At 37.4% G+C, this 24,565-nt stretch overlaps 1 protein-coding gene across 5 annotated transcripts in view; it reads right to left on the bottom strand.

The window, feature by feature from the left end:
- TRPS1 (transcriptional repressor GATA binding 1) overlaps positions 1-24,565 on the bottom strand; it is a 230,996-nt gene that overhangs the window by 175,031 nt on the left and 31,400 nt on the right. For 3 of the 5 annotated variants that reach the window (XM_045181505.3, XM_024572046.3, XM_045181504.2), the window contains one exon: positions 11,349-12,277. In XM_045181505.3, coding sequence (XP_045037440.2) covers positions 11,349-12,277 — 929 coding nt within the window. Of the gene's footprint in view, positions 1-11,348; positions 12,278-15,633; positions 15,783-24,565 lie in introns of all 5 variants that reach the window. The other 2 variants (XM_045181502.2, XM_045181503.3) reach the window with 2 other exon arrangements.

Below are 24,565 nucleotides of genomic sequence, written 5' to 3'. Positions count from 1 at the left end.
AACCCCTCCATCCATCCCTCAATTCACTGGCGGTGAGGAGAAACTTTGTGTTCAAAAACAGAGCATGTGAAGGAGATGCCAGCAACTCAGGTACTTTATTCCTGGGCTTCAATTTTAATCAAAAGAGGTAAATTCTGAAGTATCCCATTCTCCTGTAATGTAAGCTCAGAAAGTTAGTGTGCAAAATGTAGATATGAAATTTGCTCATTTTAGCTGCCACGTTGCTTAAGAGTTGATGAGCTTTCTAATACGAAATATTGTTAACTTCTGCTTGTAGAACAGGGATTCTTGAAAAACCACGACACATCATCACTATGTCTTTGTTTTGCAATTTTCAAGACTCATGTTCCATGTCCACACAGATGAACAGAGAGCAAAATAGTGTTAAGAAATCCCACAAATACAATTTTGAGGTGAAATTTAAGTTATTACTAAGCATCACGACATCCTTTGCTGTATTTGTTGGGCAGAAACCAGAAAGTCAAGGCTAAGAATGACTATCAGGTGAAAACCCCACAAAAGAAAGGCCATTTGGCCATTTAGTTAAAAACAAACAAATAAACAAACAAACAAAAACGCTGCCAGTAAGGAATTTTGGTTTAGGATAATCTAAACTACTATGACAGCTACATTAAATCTTTTAAGTTGGTGGTATCTATATGTCTTCACCCAGGGAAAATGAGCCAACTCCATTATTTAGGATGTTTTTAATGGTTATATATTTTATGCTGAAGAGTGCCTCCATGCTACTGACTCTTCTTTCCAAAACACCAAGGCAAACAAATAAAAACACAAGGACCTCTTCTGATGGCAGGAAAACAATACTGACACCTCTATGGGTTATTGATTTACCTTCATAGATACTGGTAACTCATAGACTATTTATATCATTAAAAGCTAATATAGTATTAGAATTACACACTTCATATTATAAAGCTGACTTTAGAAAACAGAATTATTCAGTGTCCTATTTCTTTTTTCTTTAAAAAAGAAGTTCTAAATGCTCTTTTGTGGCAATTTTTACACTTTCTGTGTCAGAGCTGTACACTTAGGTCATGGTGAAATATAACTGAAAATAAGACATAGTTCATAATTTTAGGAGACCATACCAAGACTATTGACCATCTTCATTTTACTGCCACGACTCACAAATGTGAATTTAAAGCAGCTCTTTTCTGGGTTAAATATAAGTACGCAGCAAGAACAGCTATGCAAGATAAATGAGCTCTGTAAGAGTTTAGAGAATGCTATTGGCAGGAAATGGTACCTGCACAAAGAATTATCTCAGCCCTGACCATAGTGGCTCAGTCGGCTGGGCATCGTCCCTCAAAGGGAAAGACTGCCGGTTCGATTCCTGGTCTGAGCACACGCCAGGGTTGTGGGTTCAGTCCCAGGTTGGACGTGTAAGAGAGGCAACCAATCAATGTTTCTCTCTTACATCAATAATTCTCTCCCACATTTTCTCTCTCCTTTCTCTTCTCTCTAAAAATAAATAAAATCTTTAAAAAGTTATCTCAAACTTTTCCAATGGTTAAACATAGCAAGAAGTTAAAAAAAAAAACCCTTATCATTCCCTAGCTATGACTATACTAAAAAAAAGACATCTCAAGCAGAGTAAAGATGGTAAGTTTTCATCTTCTTTCTTTTGCTAACCAGCACTTTAATTATAACCCATTAATTCAGTGGTCCCTTAGCCACATTTTAAAATTTCTATTTAACTATAAATTCTGTTTGGACCAAACATTGCAACTATTCATTCACACAGTCGGTAGCTAAGTAACTACTGAGTGTTTACCTTGTGCCCTCTCTGTGATAAATATCAGATTACAACCATAAACAAGCTATGCCATATCCCTGCCTTTAAATGACTTATATTTCAAGATCAAAAACCGTAGATAAAATCCTTATTCATTTACATTTATCTTTACTTGCATTTGTTTGCTCCCAAAGGAAGTTCTATAGGTTAAATTCTATGGAAAGATACATTATTGAATCTCCTGGCACCTCGGTATCCTCATCTTCATGGCTGTCATTGATACTGTAGGCCTTGCCAGTTATTATTAGGGTAACTGTGAGGGTCGAGCGAGGAGACGAATGTGAAAGGGACCTGCACATTGTAGGCAGGGCTGTCTGACAGAACTTCCCAAGGTAATAGAGATGTTCTGCAGTTTATGGTGTCCAGGGCAGCCACCAGCCGCAGACAGCTATTGAGTGCCTGAAACAGAGCCAATGCAACTAAGGAACTGATCTTTAAATTTAAGTAGTTTTATGAAATTTTTATTAATTCAGTTTTAATTAACTGAAATTTAAATGGCCACATGTGACTAGTGAATACCCTAGTAGACAGCACGCTCTACAGTTCTAGTCACATAAACAGGATTATTATTGAATAAAATAAACTGATTGAATCTATCCCACCAGTGCGATGAAAAGACTGAATGGGGGGCGAGGGGGGCGGCGAAGCCCATCAGTGACAGTCATAAGCTTGGCACTCCTCGTATTGTTAGCTGTAAATGAGAAAGTTATATTCTGTGTTACTAAGCTCATACTTCTGTTTACACTCCTTTTTGGACAGAAGGAATGGTATTGTCTGTATCTTTGGAAGTAAGTAGGGGCTCAGTACATTCCGGATGAATGAATGCACTCATTGTGGGAAATGTGAGCACACAGAAATTTCTCACTATGGCCCCGGAGTTACCTGGGATAAGGAAGCCATAGTAATTCATGGGCCCATTATTACTGACTCAACCTGATGCATGCGGGCTGCTCCAAAAAACAGAACAAAATCTATCTTTCAGTCACAAACAAACAACTATAAAGACATTTGCTTGTGAATTAGAGTTATAGAGACACACTCAACATACCTGGTATGGCCCCCCCCCCCAAAAAAAAACCAGATTTTGAATTGTTTTTCACTGATTGAGGACATGATGGTGTTTATTCTATTTTAACCTTAGGCTTTTAAACATGGTTCCTTCCATGTGGTATGTTCCGTGGCTTTCATTTATAATTCATATACATATGTCTTTCCACAAAAATGTTTCAGTGTAGAAGTTAAAAATATAAGTGGTTTATATTTAACCTCAATTTATGTCCTTCCCCCTAATAATATGGAACAAAGTAGTAAGAATAATATCTAAAAGACTATGTCACAGGAAAAGACTTTTTTAAAGCCTCAGAACTCTTAAAATGACACTTTAGCACATGTACTTTTGTTTAATGGAACAAAAAGAGTTGTTTAACTAAACACAAACTCTTTCTCAGATGTGGTTCATTTTCAAGTACCATAATTGATAGCAACAGAGACAATTAGGAGGTTACTCATTTAAGAAAGCTTGAGGTTACGGGCTGATAGTCAAAAAAAGCAAAAACCTGAACAATAAAAAGCTATGGTGTTTAAAAAATCATTGTTCAAATATGGAAGATAAAATAACGTGAAGAAATCTTAAGGGCCAATCTCGACTGAAAATAGCCAGTCAGAGTCAATGTGCTCATCACACAGGGAAGGCCTCTATGTAGTGCTGTGTTTCAGAAAAACACCGGAGCATATAATGTGCCTTAATGATATCCCTTGATGGAGACTTTAAAAAGTTCAATGACAAGTCTAATTAGATGTCAATCATCAGTCTCATGCCATCACAGCCTTTTCCTTGTGTCACTGGAATAACTGGAATAAACACCCTTCTCATTTGGTTTTATAAGAGCCAACAATTTGGGGGGTGGGGGAGGAACCAAAAGTTAAATTGGTCTAAGGGGCAAGTTTAAAGGTAAAACACTGCCTATTCTTAATTACGCACATTTTTGCCATCAGCTTTTTTGGAATACAGTAAAACACAGTCAAGCCCCAACCTGGTTTCTCATTTGACTCAGCGTAATACTGAACCAATTTTCTACGGTTATTTGGTATTTCGGCTGATAGAATACCAATAAATCTTAAAGTCAGTCAATAATTTGGAAGACAATCTTTTGGGTGGAAAATTGCAAAGCAAAACAGAAAGTGCAGTGCAAGTGGGTTATAAAGCTGTGCGTTGTCCATGCATCGACTCACCGTTACCGCCGGCTCGTACTGGAAGTAAAAATTACATGTATGCTCTAAAGAGTGTCTTAAAGGGGAAAACAGAGTCAAATCACTGTGGAGCACCCTTCCTCCAGAACGGGTGCTTTGTTGCACCCCTCCTATGCCAAGCATGGGGGTTACACACTGAAGTGACACAGTCCCAAACTCCGGACATCTGTGATTCAGTGCAGAAAGCCCCTAAGTCAATCAATGACACCAACGGTGGAATGTGTACCTCTGCTGAGGGATGTACCAACTTCCATGACAGTGTAGAGGAAGCTCATCTACAGGGACAGGTCAGCAAAGGCTTCTGGAAGGAGGTGTCAACCCAGCTGTGGCCAAATGAGCTGGCATTTGAAATGAGCCATGGAAAGGCTTTTCAGGTGCAGGAAACAAAACGAGAAAAGCAGAAGTGATGGTTGAAACAGTGGAAGTTGCTCTCAGGGAGTGTGGAGGGAGACTGGGGTGGGAGAGAATTTGGAAAAGGAATGTCTTATCAGAAAGCCTATATTTAATTGCACAGGTTTAATTAAAATGATATGTTTTTATACAAATTAGACCTACATTTCCTACGAAATGTAGGAAGATTGATCTAGAAATAGAATTTTTGAAAAGTAAAGGGAGGGAGAGAGGAAAAGAGGAAAGAGGGAAGAAAGAAAAGATATAAAGGGAGGGAGAAATAGAACTTAAAGGAAAAGGGAGGAGGAGGCAGGCAGGATAAATTGAGATGAGAACAAAAGGGAACGAAAAAAAAAAGAAAATAAATAAAGAAACCACTAAGAATCTGCTAAGTAAACCTGAAGGTTGGTGGCAGTAAAAGAATAAAGAAGGGAAGATTGAGACAAACCAATTAATTGTTTGGGAAGAGCTGATACTTATCAGAGATAAATCCAGGGTAAGTGACATTTCTAGGGGGACTGACTTGAAAATGGGAAAAGAGGACAAACAATGGTTTTAAAAAAAGTTGTCCCAGGGAAGGAACCAACAACTTTAATTTTACACATGCTGACTTTGAGGTGTCTGCGGGGTTGCAAGGTGCAGCTACTTATCAGCTGGAAAAACAGGTCTTTGAACAAACCATTGTTGATTGTAAGATTCCAAATATGTACTGGACTCATGAAAGAATTTGGGTGTTCTTTGATTCCACATTAACAGGTCATCTAAATATTCAAGGAGAACAGTAGCTAAGCAGGCAAACTCTCTCTGAATTCTCTGTAGCCCATACTTCCTTACACTCAGCATCCAGAGAAATCCTACCGCTCCAAGCATGGTTGGGTATGCGATACACTCCAATTAGACACTCCAAAGTATTCAGATTTTTTTTTTGCTGCTTCCACACCCATTCCTGTACTCACTCATAAGCATAAGTTAAATTTTAATTACACAGCCCTGGAGAACAGCCGTGGAGCTTGGTGCGTCTGCTCACCATTTAATCTTGATAGAAAACCCAACCAAGATTGTGTCTGATAACTAACAGAGGAGAATATAACTCTAAGACTACCTATTAAATCATAAATTCCTCAAAGTCCTCCAAATGAGGGAAATAGAAACTAAACCAAATACATGCATGACACATCGCTGAATGTGGGGATAAGACAGCACACTGCCCTTGAAAGACTGGATCAACATTTGGCCCTTACTCTGCCAAACTAGCTTCTGGAGCAAACGTACCAATGAAAATGAATCGTGTTAATTTAAAAAAGGCAAATCAGCAAAATTACTTTTCTTTTCAAAGATTTCAATTATAAGCCTAGCAAGTTCAAAAAGGCAGCATTACAGTTCATCACTTATGTCCCCAAATTCAATGTGTTTCACACAGTGTATACATCACAGCCTTGGTGTGTAAGCTTATACCTCCTCCCGTACATGGAGCCGGGAGTCAAAATATCGTTAACAGTGGTACAGACAGGGTTCTACAGCTTATCTACCCCGGTTTATATCCTACTTACCCCACTTGTGCAACTCGGGGACCTCGGGCAGGTCACTCTAACTCCTCTATGCCTGTTTCCTCGTGTTTTAAAATGGACATCATGGCAGGGGCAACTTCAAGAGCTTTTTTTTTATGAAGATGACTTAATTAATACACACAAAGAGCTTAGAGCTACATATGCACATATGAAACCTTTAATAAATGTTAGTTATTATTAGAAGTGAATCCAACATTAAAGGGAAAAAACTGAAGATATGTGCAATTTCGACTATGTAAGCTAATAGATGAAAGAAGTATATAGATCAAATGAAAATAATACAAAAATTAATTTTACATTTGACTTCCAATTAAAATTAAACAAAGGTCTGATATTCTGAAAATGTGTAACACTTAACATTAAACTTTAAAAGTCATAGGATGAAGAATTCAAGAGGTTTATGGTCTAGTTATTCTCAGAAATAGATGCTATGAAGAAACTTGAAAAATGAGAGGGAGTTACTCTTTTTCTCCAAACTTTTCTGGGCTTAACACTCTACTCAATGTTTCTGTGTATCCATCAGCTGTGTGTGCACTATAACTACAATGACCCAAGAAACAAACAGCACTGAATAATCTGTTGATTTGATATGGTTAGCAGAACAGGCCATTAGAGAATAAAATTTTTATTAAGAGTTAAATAACATTAAATTTGATTGGATGCACTGATAACAATTCTTCTTCTAAACATTCTGCCTAGAGAGAAATACTACACTTAAGAAAGTGATACATGTTCTTTCAATGACAGCAAATAAACCAAAGATGAAAAAGGAATTGACATTTATCTTAGTGACCCCAAAGTAAAAAAGCCAAGCAGAGATTTAACCATCACACAGGTAAAAGGGTAGGCGAAGATGGTCCAACTGCCCTGCTCCACATGGGTGGCTACATTATCCAGCTCGGCCATCTCCACAGTGACAATAAGCGGGAAAATGCCAGAACTTTGTTTTATGGCATTAGGGTGAGCATGTGGTTTATTTTGCACGCTTTATTACTTGTTAAGGAGACACAGTCCTGAATATAAGTGTGGGTCATATGCCAAACATTTGGTGCTCTATAGGCAGTCTGAAGTGATTAAAGCCTTGTTCACCAGTTGTTCTGAAGTTCAATTGTCTTCGCCTGAGAAAAACAAAGAAACAGAACCTGCTAAGATCTACAACTTCCCTTCTACTCCAGATCAAAGGAGACTGCATGGCAAAAAATAAATATTTGGAAATAAAATTCAAGAAAAGTCAAAATAGACCAAAATGAGATTAATGTTGTCTGATTTTTTTTTTTCCCAGACCAAACCGTGACCCCCTGTGCAAATGACCGTGCTGGCACGTGTGAAGGATCCAAAAGCTCAGATTTAAATATGTTAAAAATACAAATACGAAGGATGACTTCCTATCTCTAGAATCTGTTCCTCCTGCTCCTAACACGACATATTGTGCAACTCTGATAAAAATATTTGCGAACAGAGACGTAGTGCTCCTAGATCAAACACGAGACAGTCACCGGTAAGTTAACTGTGACGTTCTTCTGCAAACCTTAAGCATCTCATGAAGGGCCAAAATGAATGCAATAGCTGGGGTCCGATAGCTACCTCCTTGCAGTCCTGAGTAAGGCAGAATAACAGAAAGGGTTGAGTAATATGAAAAGGCAACATACACATCATAAGCATTTGTAAACTTGGGATAACGAAAACACTTTCCCGTGGGAAGCACAACTTGACAAGACTCCAACTTTTATAACCTGGTCTGAGGACTAAGAGTCCCCCATAAAGATGACACACACCCCCTAATGCACAGCACTTTAAGCCCTAATGAAACAGCCCCCTTGCTGTTTAACAACACAGGCCTCTCCATGCAGCAATGGTTTAAATATAAGCATAATAAAACAGATTAAAAAGAAAGAAGCTGTAATTAGTTTTTGAAGAACTCAATCTCTTGTCCTATTATTAGTCCCTGTGTGAGCCTCAAAGGCTGAATATAGGTAGTAAAAATTACATGAAGGGCTTCCCAATCATGCCACATCCATTATTTTTATATATTTAAGCATCATAATTGATAAAAACAGTCAGGGAAAATTTAGAAATTGAGACACTGACATCCAGGTCAAGTCAATGAGCTCTTCGCTAATAAACATATTTGCATTCTGTCTCTTAGCCATTATATCTTTTCTCGTTTTTCTCAGTAAAGAATTCACATCTCTTTTGATTTCAAGGCCAGGCACCCACCTCAAGGTGCTCTGAGAGGATCTGATTTCAACAGGCTTAAGAAAAGACTAGCCTGGTTTTATGGTGGTCCTTTAAAGTGAATCCCATTATCCAGCTGGGCCTCTATCTAGCACTCAGTACAAAGCAACATTGTTATTTGACACTATTTTTACAAATTTGTAATTCTTTGACATCATTATTTGCAATAAAAATGTATGCAGAAGTGGCTACTGTCAGTAGAAATATGGCTCAACTTCAATTAGTCCCCCAAATATATGTCAAAGAATCCGAACTTGGAACTGAAAACCTTAAAATGTGTTTAAATTAGTTCTTTTTCCCAACAGTGTAACTCACGCCTGCACTCCAGAGTTTCAATAACTCAAGTCGAATTATTGAAAACCATCCATGTCAAACCAAAACACAGATCAAAGCCCGAGATCCTGAGTCCTGTGCTCGGGCCCTCGTTCCTTCTTCCTTTGCCTGAAATGTCATAAATCTATCATTAACCACCAACTGTCTTGAATGTTCAAAAAAAAAAAGCCAATTTAATTGAAAAAGTTTAATGAATTGCTCATCTATCACTTCAATTAGCTTAAATTACAGATAGATAGAAATAATTCCTAGAATGGAATGATTATTGTCTGTAATACTCATATTGATCAACATCTTTTTATCAGAACACACACATGCCATTAACTTACCATAAATTTCTGACAAAACTGCATTAAAGAAATTCTACAGTCAGCATTTTCTCTCCCATAGCTTTTAGCCTCCACACAATTCAAGTGCCAAGGAAAAGCCTGTCTCCAACAGCGTTTCAGCCACGCAGACGTGTGGGGAAAAGGGGGGAGGGACTTCAGATGTGCTTTCGTTCTGTTTATGCATCCAGGGGAGCTGTTCAATATTTATTTCAGCATAAAAATATTAATAAGTTACTTATCTTCAGACGAGTTTTTGCATCAACATCTGGTGCCTGGGCAAAGCATTCGAGATTAGCATTTGGCCTACAAGTATATTTAGTGTTGTCTTCCTAAATTGATGAAAGTTAACTCTCTTTAGATTTGCTTCTAAATCCAATTTTTTAAAAATAATCACCCACTTTTCCCAGAGATTGCTATTTTTCTAGGTTCAGCCATATTATTTCTCTTTGGCTGAAAAAAAAAGGACCTTAACAAGTTTATCTTCCTTCATGCTCTTTGCTGCCACTTTTGTCCTCGTTACTGTGTGCTGTCGCAAAGACTTAGGAGGCAGCGCGGTCTAGGATCAGCTGTTTTATTTCCACTTCTATTAGCTCCAACTCAGATAGCTCACACATCTGTTTTATTTCTAAGATCCCTGCCCAGGAAAAGTGTCCAGCTCGCTCTACCCAAACATAAACTTTTCTATAAATAACTGAGAACCTAACAAATAACTGTTTGGGGGAAATGGAAGTGTGTTTAAAAATCTGAATTCTTCCAGACTACAGGCCTTAGTAATCTTCGTTTCACAGCCTTCCTGACAGCACAGCTCAGCTTCCCTCAGAAGTCGTCCCCAGAGCGAGCACACTGAAAGTCCAGCCGGAAATCCAGGTATTAACATCGTATTACTTGCTAATTATAAAACGCCATTTCACATACTGAGATTATTCCCTTCTAACCCTTTTATCTCAAACACGTATTTGCTTCCCAGTCATAGTTTGACAGCAGAGTGTACCTGACATGAGACAGTGGAATGAGTGATCTTAATGAGATGGCAGTTCAAAGCATGCAGCTTTCATGCATAATAACTACGTCGACTTAATTCGCTGCTCCACAGAAATAATGCTATTTGTGGAAATTCACAAAGTGACATGGAATTTTTAAGGGAGCTTACCAAAGATGAAACTGGCTTTTTTTAGAGTTCTTTATGTCTCCCTGAAAGTGATGAGACTGCCATTCCGACATTTTTAAATAAGGATTTGGAAATTTCTCTTCTGATTCTTCTTACAAGGATTACAAATACGTGCACTGCCTCTTATGTGTAACCCCTTCGCTTGCCTTTCTTAATTGGCACTAGACCAATAGACAGGTCTGTATCAAATGCACTGTAGCTAATGAGCTGATAAAAATGACTGATATTTAAGAAATTTAAGAGGTCAATTAAGTGTCATGTGATTTCATTAGTTCTTCAATACTTCTACTCACTCCTAAAGAAGGTTAATATTAAACCAAATGTTTTGAAACTTCCTGGCCTGGTAACACAATAAAAATCTACACACTATTAATAGAAACTAATTCACTTTTCTCAAGCTTACCATGAGTTTTGACTACGCTTAAAATTGCCAAAATAAAACAAATACATCTCTTCAGACTCAGTCCTGAAGTTCCTTCTATTAGAAATGTAATTTTTTCATTTCACATACTCCATAATCTAAAGGCAGAAGAGTGAATCAAAGAGGAACACCACTTTAATAAAAGTAGAAATCTAAATTACTACGAAATGCTTCCATAAATCACTGTTCTCCTTAACTATGGAAAGGAATGATTTATTGGACCGTACCAAGGTCATTTCAGTGTCCCCAGGACTTACAATCCCTTTAACTTCTTTGTAATCAATGTAATATTTTATTTCCAAATTTTCATTTGCAATTATGTTGCTTTTTCAGGAATTCATCTCTGCTGCTGTCAATATGACCTAAATCTAGTCCAATTTGATGCTGGGCTGAGTATAAAATCAAATCCTAACCTACTCGGTGAGGAAGATCCTCACAGAAGGAAAAACTACAGCAAAAGACTTATAATCTAAAACTAGAAGAAAGCATGAATTACTGTCACGTAGAACCATAAAGATTAGTGTCATTTTTGGAAGACTGAAAAAAAAATCAAGCTACCACGAAGTATGTCTAAAAACCTGAAGCCTAGCTAATTCCATGAAAAGACTTTTCCCAACATAACAGAAATACTGGGATTAATTTCCACGATGAGAGTCTAAAGACAATGCTGAATGCCCATTTGTATGAAGTAGCTAATGAAGTGTGTTCATCTTTTCTGCTGGATCTAGCAAGCTACCCATTTGGTACTGGAAGCTTGATTTTAACATGCACGTAAGAGCTCACATTTCATTACTAACAACTTTTTGTGTACAAAGAGATCACAATACAGAGCACAAACCTGTACATCATAGGTCCCATTTAGTAAAACAGGTCTTGAAGAATTGATGTCCTGCAGTACACCAGAAAGCATAGAGCGGTTGACCTTCTGGAAGTCTTTGGAATGGCTGAACTGCACCATGTTATGAAGGGCTAAGATTTTGCTGTCCAGCTCAGCATCCTGCCTGGTGCGGTTATGCAGTCCTAAGTGATACTTTCGGAAGTGCTTAATCAGATCTGTGGGGTCGTTGCCATAGTAACCATACCCACAGATATTGCATTTAAAGTCCTGAAGCTCTGGAGACAGAGGTGCCGGGTCTGGGTTGTCATTTACCAGTGAGTCAGTTTTGGATTTATTCAGTCTTACACCCCCATCTGAAGGCACTTGTGGGTTTTTTGAGGCCACTGAAACTGGGCTTGAGCCTTGACAATTGGCTTGACCACTCTGCGCTTGCCCTGTTTCCTCGGTAGCCTTTGGTGACATCTTATGATCTTCCTTTGTCTCCAGTGAGTCCCCTGATGGGGTGCAGGCCATATCTTGGGGGTCATCTGCCTCTGCTCTTTGAGGAGACTTCAAGGGCTCACAGACTCCCCCAGCAGCTGGAGATGAGAAAGCCAACATATTTCTATCTGTCACCTCATCGTGTGGGTAGGAGGGAAGGTTGCCTCCCTTACTGGGGCTTTCATAATTGAAGCCAGGCTTCTCACTCAGGACTGCGCTTTTTAAGTCCTTCTTACTGCTGGAAGATGGATCTTGGACATGCAGGCTACGGTCCTCCTTATTGTTGAGTTCTGCAGCATCGCTCTGATCCGTATTTTCTGACATCTGATCTGCAGAAAATTCGTTGTTCTTTCCAGATACCTTGCTTTCTGCACCTATAGGCTCCAGGGTCTGGCCCTCGCCTTCACTAGCAACGTTTCTCAGAGGGGGGTTCTTTTTCCGGACCATATCTGTAAAAATATAAGGAAAGGAAGATACAGGGTTATTTGAAGGGAACAGCCATGTAATCTAATCTAGAACATTTTACTTATTCTACTCAAGGCGTTTTAAGGTGCAAAATAAAAAACTTCCCCTGGGGAACAACGTCAGTTTTAAAAATAGCAAAAAATTGGGACTAAAGCCAACAATCCACACTTAGAATATTTTTATCGTAGAATGGCCCATTTATTTTAAAATGGTTTTATGAATACTAAAGGATTAATTATTATTACTAGCTTTATCCTTCCTATTCTTGCCTGCCAATTATAAATTTTTGCTCAATTTCTTATAGTCAGATATATATATATATATGCTTACATATTTATACATGCTATGTATTATGTAGACTGTTACATATGTTTATAGACTATATACATATTATGTTTATAGTCTATATATTCATGTTTATGTTTATGAAATATATATTACATGTTTATTTATGATATGTATGTGTATATAAACATAAATTGGAACTCAATATTGCTACACTGTGCAACTGAGATATAAATAGAGTTTCTACCAAAATATCAACACAGACATAGATATCACACACAAAAAATAAAAACAGTATGCTACAAAGTGAAAACTGCCCCATTGCTTTAAGGAATGGAGGAGAACAAATGTTTCCTCTCTGCCCTACTGTTAAATTTCTTTCTTTCTTTTCTTTTTTCTTAGGATTTGGACTATAAATGTTGAATAGAAATACACAATATTTTGCTTTCTCAGACAGCAACAACAGGGCTTATGAGAACACAAGATTCTGCCACAGATGCAGCATAACCTACCGTAAGGCTGATCTGCCCAGTTACACACAGAAAGTCAGGTGAAAGAACGCCAGAAGTTAATACAATTAAGCCCCATTCAGCAGTGTCTGAAATTTAGGAGGAGGACCTGGTGTGCCCATGGTGGCCAGATTGAGCCTTACTAGACCTCTCTCCGGCACAATGGGGAGCCTCCCTAAGCCCCAGGTTTCTATGCACAGCCTTATGGAAACTGCACTAGTTCCACCATCAGGGGCACACTGGAAGCTGACTGAAGTAAAATTTTAAATTAAACCAGAAGACATCGTCACTTCATAGCTCAAAATGGTAAAATATTAGAATTTCCTATGGTTCACCTCCACATGCTAGCTAGCTCAGCTGTGCCTTTCCAGTTTGTGGCATCCGTAAGCAGAGTCAAAATAAGAACACTGTGACAAATTCCTCTACTAGAGTCCAATGAATCAGAACTCTAAGTGTAGAAAGGAGATAAGAAGCAATTTGTGTTGTGTCAAGGAGAGCGCAGCAACAAAGCCTGGGTGAGGACGGAGGTCGGGCCTGTGTTCCTTAATCCCCCCGCTGAAAAACAGTGAGTGCTGTGTGTGGCTGTCATCCCCAACCTCTCTTGGAAAAACCCACCTGTGACAGACTAATAAGACAAGCCTTCTTTGCTAGCCGACTCTGCCACAGGACAGATTTAACAGAGTTAGTTACACCGTGATTATCCAAAATGTCCTGAGAAAGCCCAAATTAATAACACGTCTCAGTCGTTTTCATCTATAATTTCTCACAAGCGCTGAAGAACCAGGCTAGCGTGGGATTTATGGGTGTGCCTTCGTTTCTGTAAAGCTGGTCAAGCAAAATTTTTATCCTATGAATCACTGAACCAAGAGAATGCACAAGAAGTCGTTGGTAAGGTAAAAACTCACCTACTGAATAACGTCAAAATTGTGTAACTTCGCACATTGCTTCTCTTATACACGAATAGTGTGAGTCATCAAATAGCCCTAGAATCTCCTTCTTGCAACAACAAAACATTCACAGGATGAAGGACCCTGGTTTGGCGGGAGGGCCCTGAGGCAACGTAAACCTGCCTGGCCTCGGAGGGGCTGGGAGGGGAGGGACTGCGGTCTCTGCCTGGGTGCCTGGTTAGTCCCTGAGCTGGAACACTGGTAACTGATTTAGTTTTGAACGTCTGCATTGTAGTGTCTCATTTGTTGATGTTGACATTTCAGGAGACATCTATTCTTCTGTCAGAAGTGGCAGGAGATGGGGACTTGTACCAACCCGTGGGAGACTGGGGGGGGCAACTGCACCGGTGGTCAGTCAACAAAAGCAGAAAATGGAAAGGACACAAAAAGAAATCAAAGGGAAGCTTAAGCAATCAGTTATCCTTGAAAATATGTTGGGCTAAAAAAAAATATCGTTTTCACCTGGCTGACACAAGACAACATTCTCATGTACGGAGTACCAGGCGTACCTGCACCTGAAAACACGGTGAGTAGGGACAGCACCGCCCGCCTTGCCCTCCAGGACTTCCTGTTTGATTTTTCCACCGCACACAGTGTCTTTAGTAATACTGCAATTTAACCCTTCCGAAAACAAATGTCACACACACCACATCGTTTAAATTTTAATATTTTCTCCTTAATGTAAATAAAACCTAGCAAAGATGGCCCAAAATGTAATAAATCAAGTTACACAAAAAAGATAAAAATCTAAATGAAAGGTAGGATTCACAAAGAAATGAGAATGAAATATTCTAATTCATTAAGCTTCTCCTTCCACCAGATTAAGAGAAAATGGTTTATGCCCATTTATTATTACAAGTAAAGGTGATCAGAAAAAACAGCAACGTTTTACATAGCAAGGGAACAAAGATAAAGTACTTAAAAATGAATAGATATAATATAATATTGAAAAATTTAACTTGTTTTTCCAAACAACAAAAATGGATTTTGCTCATTTATGGTTATGAAGAAAAGTAAGGGTCATAGTTGAAACACTTCTCAACCAGCATCTACAGCAAATGAGGGAAAATATGATTTAATTAAATTATCATCCTTTCAAATTTCAGTTCCTTCATCCACCCCAGAGCAGCCCTTTATAGCCCACATGACTCACTGATTCCTTATGTTGAATAGAGCTCTTAATAATATATATCGCAAAGAATGTTAAACGGCTAAAACTTCAAAGAAGTATCAGAAAGGTCGTTTGGGTTTTATTTTTTGTTGTGGGGGGAAGGGGTCTGTTCTTTTTAGTTGCGTTCAAAAAAATATATTGTGGTTAATTTAGTTGACTACACTTTGAAGTAGTTATAGAAAAAAAATAATTTTTACTGGAATTATATCACCATAATTTTTCAGAATGACATATTATGTAAATATAATCACATTTGCAATACTTCTAAGTGGAAGAAACTCCCCTAACAAATCATAAGTTAGATACCATAAGACTAGAGCCACCCTCAAGTTATTATCTTTAAGACAAATAACAGATTGCACGATGTTTTACTGTGTGCCAAGAACTTTTCCAGTTAACGTTTTCACTTGAAAAAATAGATCACATACTTGTAAAATCATACCCAGCATTGACTTCATAAGGCATGTGGCTTTAGAACGCTTTTTACAAGTATTAATTCTATTAGTCAACTAGCAGGAGGCTAATGCAATTGTCTTAGAAGATGCTCAGAAGACATTTTGAAAGCTGATCTGTACATCTGCAAAACAAAACAAAAAAAAATATTTTCCTTCCTAAATGACATAAACACACTCCAGTGTATCTATCACACCTAAAACACATTCTATGCCATCACTGCAGGCTGCTTCAAAGATATCTGATAACAAGCATGAGCAAACCTTGAGCAAGGTCTATTCTAGCCCCTGGGTTTTCATGAAGCAGCAGGAGAAGAAGGAGCACAACCTAAAAGACAATGGAAGTCGCGTTCACAACAGCCTGTGATGTTGGTGAAATTACTGAACCTCTAAAGCCCTCTGAACCCTAAGCATCATAATACTTACCTACATTAGGGTAGGAATTAAAGATCTTAATTAGTAAACATGGAGGGGACATGCTTCTGGAAAAGATACAAAGTGTACTTGCTGAGACTGCAGTTGAAGCTGAAGACAAGCGGTATCCACAGCCAGTCCCTTGCAGACTCACAGTCCCAGCCTATACACCGTGTGGCTGGGAAAAGAACTAGTTCAATGGCATCAGGAATTCTGCAAGCCTCACCGAGACTCGCAGGAACATTAAACACTATGTATGACATGTGGTCGCTTTCTAGCTATTTGTAGTAGCCTTCTATCCCCTCACTAAAATAAGACTATGAAGTCATGATTGAACCAGCTTGAAACCACCATTTTAGCATCATTTTTATTATCTGAATAAAATTATTGAGGCAGCTATTGCATTAATGGTCCTAATATAATTAATCAGATGTACCATAAATATTAATATATAAAATTATATATTATAATATATAGATATCATTTCATAAATTACATAAGTTTTATAAATCTTATGTAATTTATAAAATGATATCTATATTTGCTCACATCACTGAGACTTGGTTATCAATTTTGGCAAATCCATTTTAAATGCTTTTATTCTACTATATTGACTGTTAAAAAAAAGTTCAAAATGCCAGTTACAGTAGGTTCACCATAAGCATTAAGACAACAGGCCCTGGCTGGTGTGGCTCAGTGGATTGAGCTCCTGCCTGCGGACCAAAGGGTCGCTGGTTCAATTCCCAGTCTAGGGCACATGCTTGGGTTGCGGGCAGGCAAGAGGCAACCACACAGTGATGTTCCTCTCTCTTTCTTACTCCCTTCCCCTCTCTAAAAATAAATAAATAAAATCTTTTTAAAATTTTTAAAAATTTAGACAATGGGGCTAAATGTGCACTGTATACAGAGGAGTTGGAAAATCTAAATGAGAGCTGCAAGACTCAAAACTGTTAAGTTCAGTCTTCTATTTAACTGCGAGATATAAAACTGACCTGGGGTGAGGGGCTGTGAGCATTCTCATCTTATATCACTATCCATCTCTACAGACACATGGATGCTCCTTTAGAGGCAGAGAGAAGTTCAACGCATATTGCGCCAAGATAGTTAAGCAGGTTAAAAATATATTTATCTTCCTAAAAATGCTCTATTTGTATTAATTTTCATTACTGATATGTAACACATTCCCCTTGCAAAAATCTAAATCCCTACTTTTAATTATTTCTTTCTAAATTAAAACTTAAATCTAAAAGCTTTCTTTGCATTTTTAACTGTGCTGATACTTCTTTTCTTTTTTTCTTTTTTTACTGATGTTCAAATACAGTTGTCTCATTTTCCCCGCATCACTCTCCCCAGCCCCAGCCACCTCCACCTCATCCCCTGAATCCTACCCCCTTCAGCTTTGTGTGTGGGTCCTTTATACATGTTCTTTGATGACCCTTTCCCTGCTTGGCATTTTTAATAACATAGTTTATTATTAAAAAAAAACAGGATCCAGTACTATTTTTGTGTTCTATGTTACAGTATCATTTAGACAGGTTTATGTAGTGGAAATAATCAGCATTAGAGCTTAAAATATATTCTGGTAATTACTGTACTGATTAAAATGTTTAAATATATTTAAAAATCCTTTTGCTGTAGAAGACTGTGACTAATGTTCTCAAAATGGCACCTTCACAGAAGAAGAATCTGCATTTTCCAATCTTACTGAGATATTATGAATTAAGTATTAATGAACTTATCCACTTTATATAACTACATATACATACATACATTTGTGAAATATACTTGCTCCAAAAAATCTTGCAGTAGATAACCAAATGAATTAACTCAACCAAACACATCAACTATCATGGTGGCTTAAAAAGAGAGCTGAGATCATTAGTGTCTATTTCCATTAAACGAGAACTCCCTGAAGGTAAGAGCTCTGTTCTTAGTGACATCTTGGCCCAAAACAAAGTAAAAACTCAAAACTTACGGAGGAAAATATAGCACAGCAGTTATGGGTCCGGTTTCTGAACCTGATTCACATCACCTGCTGATGTGACTGCACCTCTTCACTTTGCGAACCTCTGTGTTTAATCCCTATAATGGGGGAACTAGGATAAATTAGTTCTACACCGCACCCTGCCTCCAAGATTCAAAAATGATTCTGATTATGGCTAAGGAATGTTAGAAAATCTTTCTCACATTTTACTTTTGAAAACCTATCTCCGGGATCCCTGAAAGACTTTAAATATAAACCATGAACAACAGAAGGCGGCAGAAATCCCACTGATATCTACCATTCTCTCCGTTATTTATTTCCTCCAACATTCTTTCATTCATTCATTCATTCAAATAAATGTATACCCAGCATCAGCTATATGCCAAATACATCTAGCAACATGACAATAATTTTATTATTCATCATTAATTTAAGAGAGAAGGATATTTTTAAAAAGCAAGGAAAAGGTTATAAGGAACCCCTTTCTCAAAGGAGATGAAACTTTTGAGTATCTTTCCAAATACCAGTTCAAACACATATATTCTGAATGAGACTAAAAAGTGAGAGGAGTGAGATGGAGTAATGTAATCTTGATCTCCAATCCTGCTGAGCATGATTTTTGTTATAAGTAGCCATTCTTATCAACATAGTATATAATAGCACATGACATTTTCTTACTGTTTTTCCATATAATAAAACTATCAACTGTTTGGAATCAAAGCTTAACACACAAAGGAAAGATATGATAGTCTTCTCTTTAATATATGTTTTTTCCATGCCTGTTTATATCAACCGTCTAGGAGTACTGAGTTATTAGTTACACATTTCATGAAGCTTTTATTTAAAAAAATTAAAAGAAAAAAAAAGAACAGCAAATTGTTTCTTTTGATCAAAAGTCTCCCACAAAGAATTTAAAGAATTAAACAAGTGATAGCAAAATAAAAGGGAGGTCAGCTATGGGGCCTATAGCAAACTAGATAGTTTCCATATGAACAACATATAAAGTTCAGTTTTTCAAGAACATATGTGTTTGCTCATTGGTTTAGGAAAAAAAGATTTGAATGCTGTCTGCTCCATATACACAGATCAAAATCAGATTGCTTAAGTGAACTATAAAATGCAAGAGAATGTTGTTTATCCAATTCACAAACTCAAGAATTGCTGAGGGAGTTTAAATGTTTTCCATTTCTTCAGATTCTAGGGCAATACTTCATTGGTAGATGGCTTTTCTTGTAAACGGCTTCAAACTTCATAAGCCCGATGTCTGATCCTGTTCTTTGCTATCCACGTCTATTCCGTTTGCCCTCTGAATTGATTGTTCCTGAATCTTTAAAGGTATTTTTGGACATCTTAAATCCTGTTGAGATTAAAATGTCATCACCTTCAAACAACTCTCATCAAATAAATCTCTTATTAATTCACATCAAATTAATCCAAAATGATCCCTTCTATTAACATATGCTCCAGAGCACAAAGCCCATTAATAGTCATCTGGACACTAGACCTAACTCGAGCCACCCTGAGATAAAATGCACACTCTTTAGATATCCTATTTCAAAGAGTTCTGATGCTGGCCCAAACACAGTTTATTAGGCTCTTATTCTATCATGCTATGCTCTCTATATTTTAAATATCTCATTTCAAATGTACTAGTCTAGGTAAAAGGAGATAGTCTGGTAATCGTGTTGTATTGGCCAAAGTCAGTCTCCCTAGATCCATAAAATCTTAGAGGAAGAATTTCCTTAACAATTTTACCTGTATATGGAAATTATAAAACGTTTTTTGGCCTTTTAATGATTTTATGATAGAAGTCTAACTGAATATATCTGGAAAAAATGAAGCATGTGCCAATTTCACTGAATGGGATAACTAAAATAAAACAAGCGTGCTTCACCAATTATCAAAAGAGAAAAGGCATGATTTTCCCTTTCTTAACAGGTGAGAGGCAAATGTATTAAAAGCGCTGATTTGAATAAGATGACAATTTCACTACGTAAATTAAGAAATGTTACCATTCGTTTCCCCACTCACATGTCACTTTTCCTTTTGCTTTTCTCTAAGAAAAAATCAATTAAAATAATCTAAAATGACAACTGTTGATTCAAACAGGCCGTACTGACTCTGTGTGTGCACATGGGCCAGGCTCCACTCCATCTTTCCCTCTCCGCTAAGAATATGTCAACTACTTACTCTGTGGGCCAAGAGCCAAACATAAAGCTTAAGTTAAAAAAATCGGTCATGAAAAAGTATAAATATGTTGACTATATTGATGGTTATGATGTGATTGGCATTTTATTTATATGTAAACTCAATTTGCATTGATAATTTAAAAAATGTACTACATGGGGACATCTCTGACTTTCCAGCATTTGCTGAAAAATATCTTTATATATATATTGATTTTTTCGTCCATTATTTTTTTTTCAGAGTGCAACTAGACACAAGATTAAAACAATGTTGTGAGGGCACATTGAGTGCTTATACTGATAATACATATATATTTTTAAACACATATGTACATGTTAAAAGTAATATTTAACACAGTGTGATAGTTAACATAATATATAACGTATATAACATATAGTGTTACATATATACATATATATGTTAAAAAACTAAAGTGAAGGAAAGAAAGTTTGTGCCATCATTTGCAATGGTTTTTGCTCATGAAAGCCATAAGCAACTCACAAGCCACTGTGATCCTCCCTAAGCAGCAGCTTAAAAGGCCACACCCATCTGAGAAGCAATAGTCCAAAGAGCGAATCACTGGAGGGTCCAACAGGTAAGGCACAAGTTGCACAAGGGATCAGCAAATGCACACAGGCAATGAATGGGAAGAAATTAGCTCAAAATGTTGCTACACAAGTTCCAGGAGACCAGGGATCTCTGTTCTCTATGTATTTTTTAAAGTCCATCTAAATTAATAAACAGTACTGATGGATATCTTCCACATTGTGTAATGAATACACACTAATGACATGAAATCTGGTTTAGATATCACCGTAGTTAGTGCTAAATGCTTAATGTAACCAAGTTAGCATCATTTTCCCGGCTGATAAAATCAAATTACACACACACAGGTTGGAACCATTTTTCTTCTTTGTTAAGTACACTGAAATTTCCAAAGAAAATTTCATTTTTTAAAATAGAAAGAATTTTAAAACTGGAAAGCAGGTTCTGAGAGTAGAATAAATTAAGCCACTTTTTCCTGACTCTTAGGATGAGAAAAGTTTTACAGGCAGATTATAAAAAAAAAGAAAGTACACAGAGAATTCCTTAATAAGTTGGGTAGGTAACAGGCTTACAAATCTTTAGCCATAAGGACTTTTTCTGAATAAACGATTATTTCAGGACATCTAGCTAGGCTCTGTTGCAGATTTTACTACATAACTCTTTTAGTATAGATCACAAGAAATTCAAGTACCTTCTCTACATTCTTCCCATGATATTAGCTTCAAAAAAATGAAAGGTACGGCAATTCTATAGTCATATTAAGTCTAGTACACGCTGGACATTTGCATCCTCTTTGCAGAGACCCACAAAGTCTATTAGTGACTAAAGCTCTGAAAAGTCCTAGGTTGTACAGAGCAGGGAGTCTGTCTGATTTGTATTGGATTTCCCAATGTCATCCTGCTTTATGTCACATAATGCCACTTACCAACAAACTAATGCTCCACTGAACACAGCTGGACATGCTGTTCCACAAAGAAATGCTTAAGGAAGAAAATGACTGATTTTAAAGCATACGTAAAATTGTTAAATGAAACAGCATTTCTTCATTACCTTGGCAAGAAAACTAAGATGTTTTGATCTGAAGTGGACCGATTTAAAGCATCTGGTTTTTTTTCCCCTCCCCAACATGTTTATCAACATTAAAGGATCAGGATCCACTATCACGAAAGATTCAGAATCAGTATTTTAAAGGAATGCACAGTAGCAGAGGATTATAGCTGGGATAGACCAGTGAGTGAGAAAAAGCAGAGGATCGACATCTAGGTACAAAATGTTCTCCGAAGTCCAAGTTACACATGCGTAAACATGTGTGGGTGCATGCCCAATGTTGCACAGAGTTCACTGCATAAAGCAGCCTTATTTTTGTAGTTACTGTTTCTAATGCTATCCACTACAGTTAATCAATTAAAACATTACCATCTTATATACCAAATTTGTCTTATTCCAACTTGAATTTTATTTGATTAATATTGATAGGAACCAAAATATGGCGAGGAGTTGAATGAAACAGGTTATGTGGAAAGAGGTGGGAGAATGACCTATGATAGCCCTGAGGGAACTACAGTTCACATAGTTACGATCAGTAGTTCTCAAATGCCTGCAGACACCTGCAGAGTGGGCTCCCCTCTGCTATTAATTAATTCCCCTCCTCCCAACTCCACTCAGTCCCCACCTCCAGATCCATCTGCACCCACAATAGAGGACAGAAAACCAATGCCCCAGCCACAGTCAGGAAACATGTGTCTAGTGTGGACCGAGTCTGTGATTGCAACCTTTTGTAGTAGCTTAGCATCAGTCTGGCTCATATTTCTGGGCGATGCAGAAGAGAAATAATGTGTACAGAGAGTGGCTTCCCCATCTCACTCTTGCAAATCCCAGGCTCGAGTTGTATGGGCTCTTGGATTTTGTTTTATTGTTATTGTACCCCCACCCCCAAAGATTAAAACAAAAGATTAAAAATAAATTTAAAAATAAAAATAGGCTACGGAGAAGCTGAAGTAAACCTGAAATAGGAAATTAATGTTAAGTTAATTCTAAACAGAAAGCTAGGCACGATGGTGAGGTCCAGGGCTGAGAGGGTTACTACACACCCAGGTTACCACAGAGCCCCGAGATCTCCTACTTCATTCATCCACCTAACGGGGAAGAATGGCAATTTGATTCACACACGTGGGGCTGTGGAATAAGGTTGGAAATTAGCTCGTTCACTAGATACTGTGTACAGGTAATCTCAGCAGGCTATGCATTGGAGTGCAATACAAATTTAAGAATCTGTGTAAACACACACACACCTTTGAAAAGATTTTTAACACCTGCACCCTGATTAGTAATTTCTTTTTACCATCAATCTTGTTGTGGACACTTATCACAACAGACTAAGGGGAAATACACACACACACACAAACACAGATTCCCAGATTCAGTGGTTTTACAAATAGTCCCTGAAAATCTAATTAAATGTTGAAGGAAATTCAAAGTCAGAACTAGACATTTTCAGGCTTACAATCTTGCATGTTGATGTATATCACAACCTGAATTCTTGGTTAATAACAAAAATTTGCCATATCACTCTTACTATGAGTAAGCACTACGCCAAGAGTGAATTATTTCATTTGGCTTTTATTTTTATTGACAATGTTTTGAGTAACATACTTTTATTATCCCCATTTCACAGATGAAGCAACTAAGATTCAGCAAAGGCAAAGCCCTCACCTCACTCACAGACCTAGCACGTGAGAAGTTGGGTCTGCAGGAGTCCACAGCCACGTGCGGCCACTCGGTTTATATCCGTGGATATAAAAGTGAGAGCACTTTAAGAAGCTTACAAGAGAATACAATCCACCAGACACCATTCGACAAAGACTGTCATCAGATTCACGTGATTGGTTCTATAGCTCTGTCAAGTGACTACACAATGTTCCCAACATTCTCTTGGACTACTCACAAGGTATCTTAACTTTTGCATTTGCCTCATAACCTGGCACGTCACTAAGTTTATCAAATTATCCAAGTCTGAATTTACTTCTGAAAAGATCTCTATGATCCCCTCAAGCAAAAGTGAATCTTTCCCACTATTATCTACAGCAATTTCTGCACTTCTCCTTTTAAGGTAGCTGTCACAACACAATGAGATTCTGTGTTTGTGTTTTAGAATACCTTACGGAACAGAGAAGTCCTCCACCAGAAAATACTACTATTAGTATTGTTCTTCATTCAAAAATTAATATATACTCTTTCACATATGGGATTATGTTTTAAAAAAATATATAAAATAATACTTAAATACCTATACATTAACAATTCTCAAGCTTTTCCCAAATGCCACACATCTGAGGCTAGAATTCTATGATAATGATTATTACGGGAAAATAGAGTAGCACACTGGGGCAAAGGTACATAAGTTTTTAAAAAGTTGAGTGATACTTACATGGCCCTTTCCACTGAGACTAGCCTGCCACAGAGCAGACACTCACAAAAGGTTTTACTGGATAAATGGATGTTAGCACATTTTAAAATTTCCCCATACTGCTTATCTCTCCAAGGAAGACCTAAATCTCTTAACATAAAAAAGACTCATGAGAATAAAAGCTAGAATAATGCTAAAGTTATCTCATCCACATAATTAACAACAAACCAGGATAAATAGGGGACCCAAAAAATTAATTTTGTCTTTTTTAGGCTGAAAAAGGAATCAGATATCATAACTCTGGATTCCTGGTCACAGAGCCATATGTATAAGTAGCGAGAAATAAGAAATTTTAAATGTATTTTTTAAAC

This window comes from Desmodus rotundus, chromosome 8, assembly GCF_022682495.2.
Source record: "Desmodus rotundus isolate HL8 chromosome 8, HLdesRot8A.1, whole genome shotgun sequence".
NCBI classification, from domain to species: domain Eukaryota; kingdom Metazoa; phylum Chordata; class Mammalia; order Chiroptera; family Phyllostomidae; genus Desmodus; species Desmodus rotundus.
Note: the sequence above shows the minus strand (reverse complement) of the source record. Positions and strands in the feature narration are given on the sequence as shown.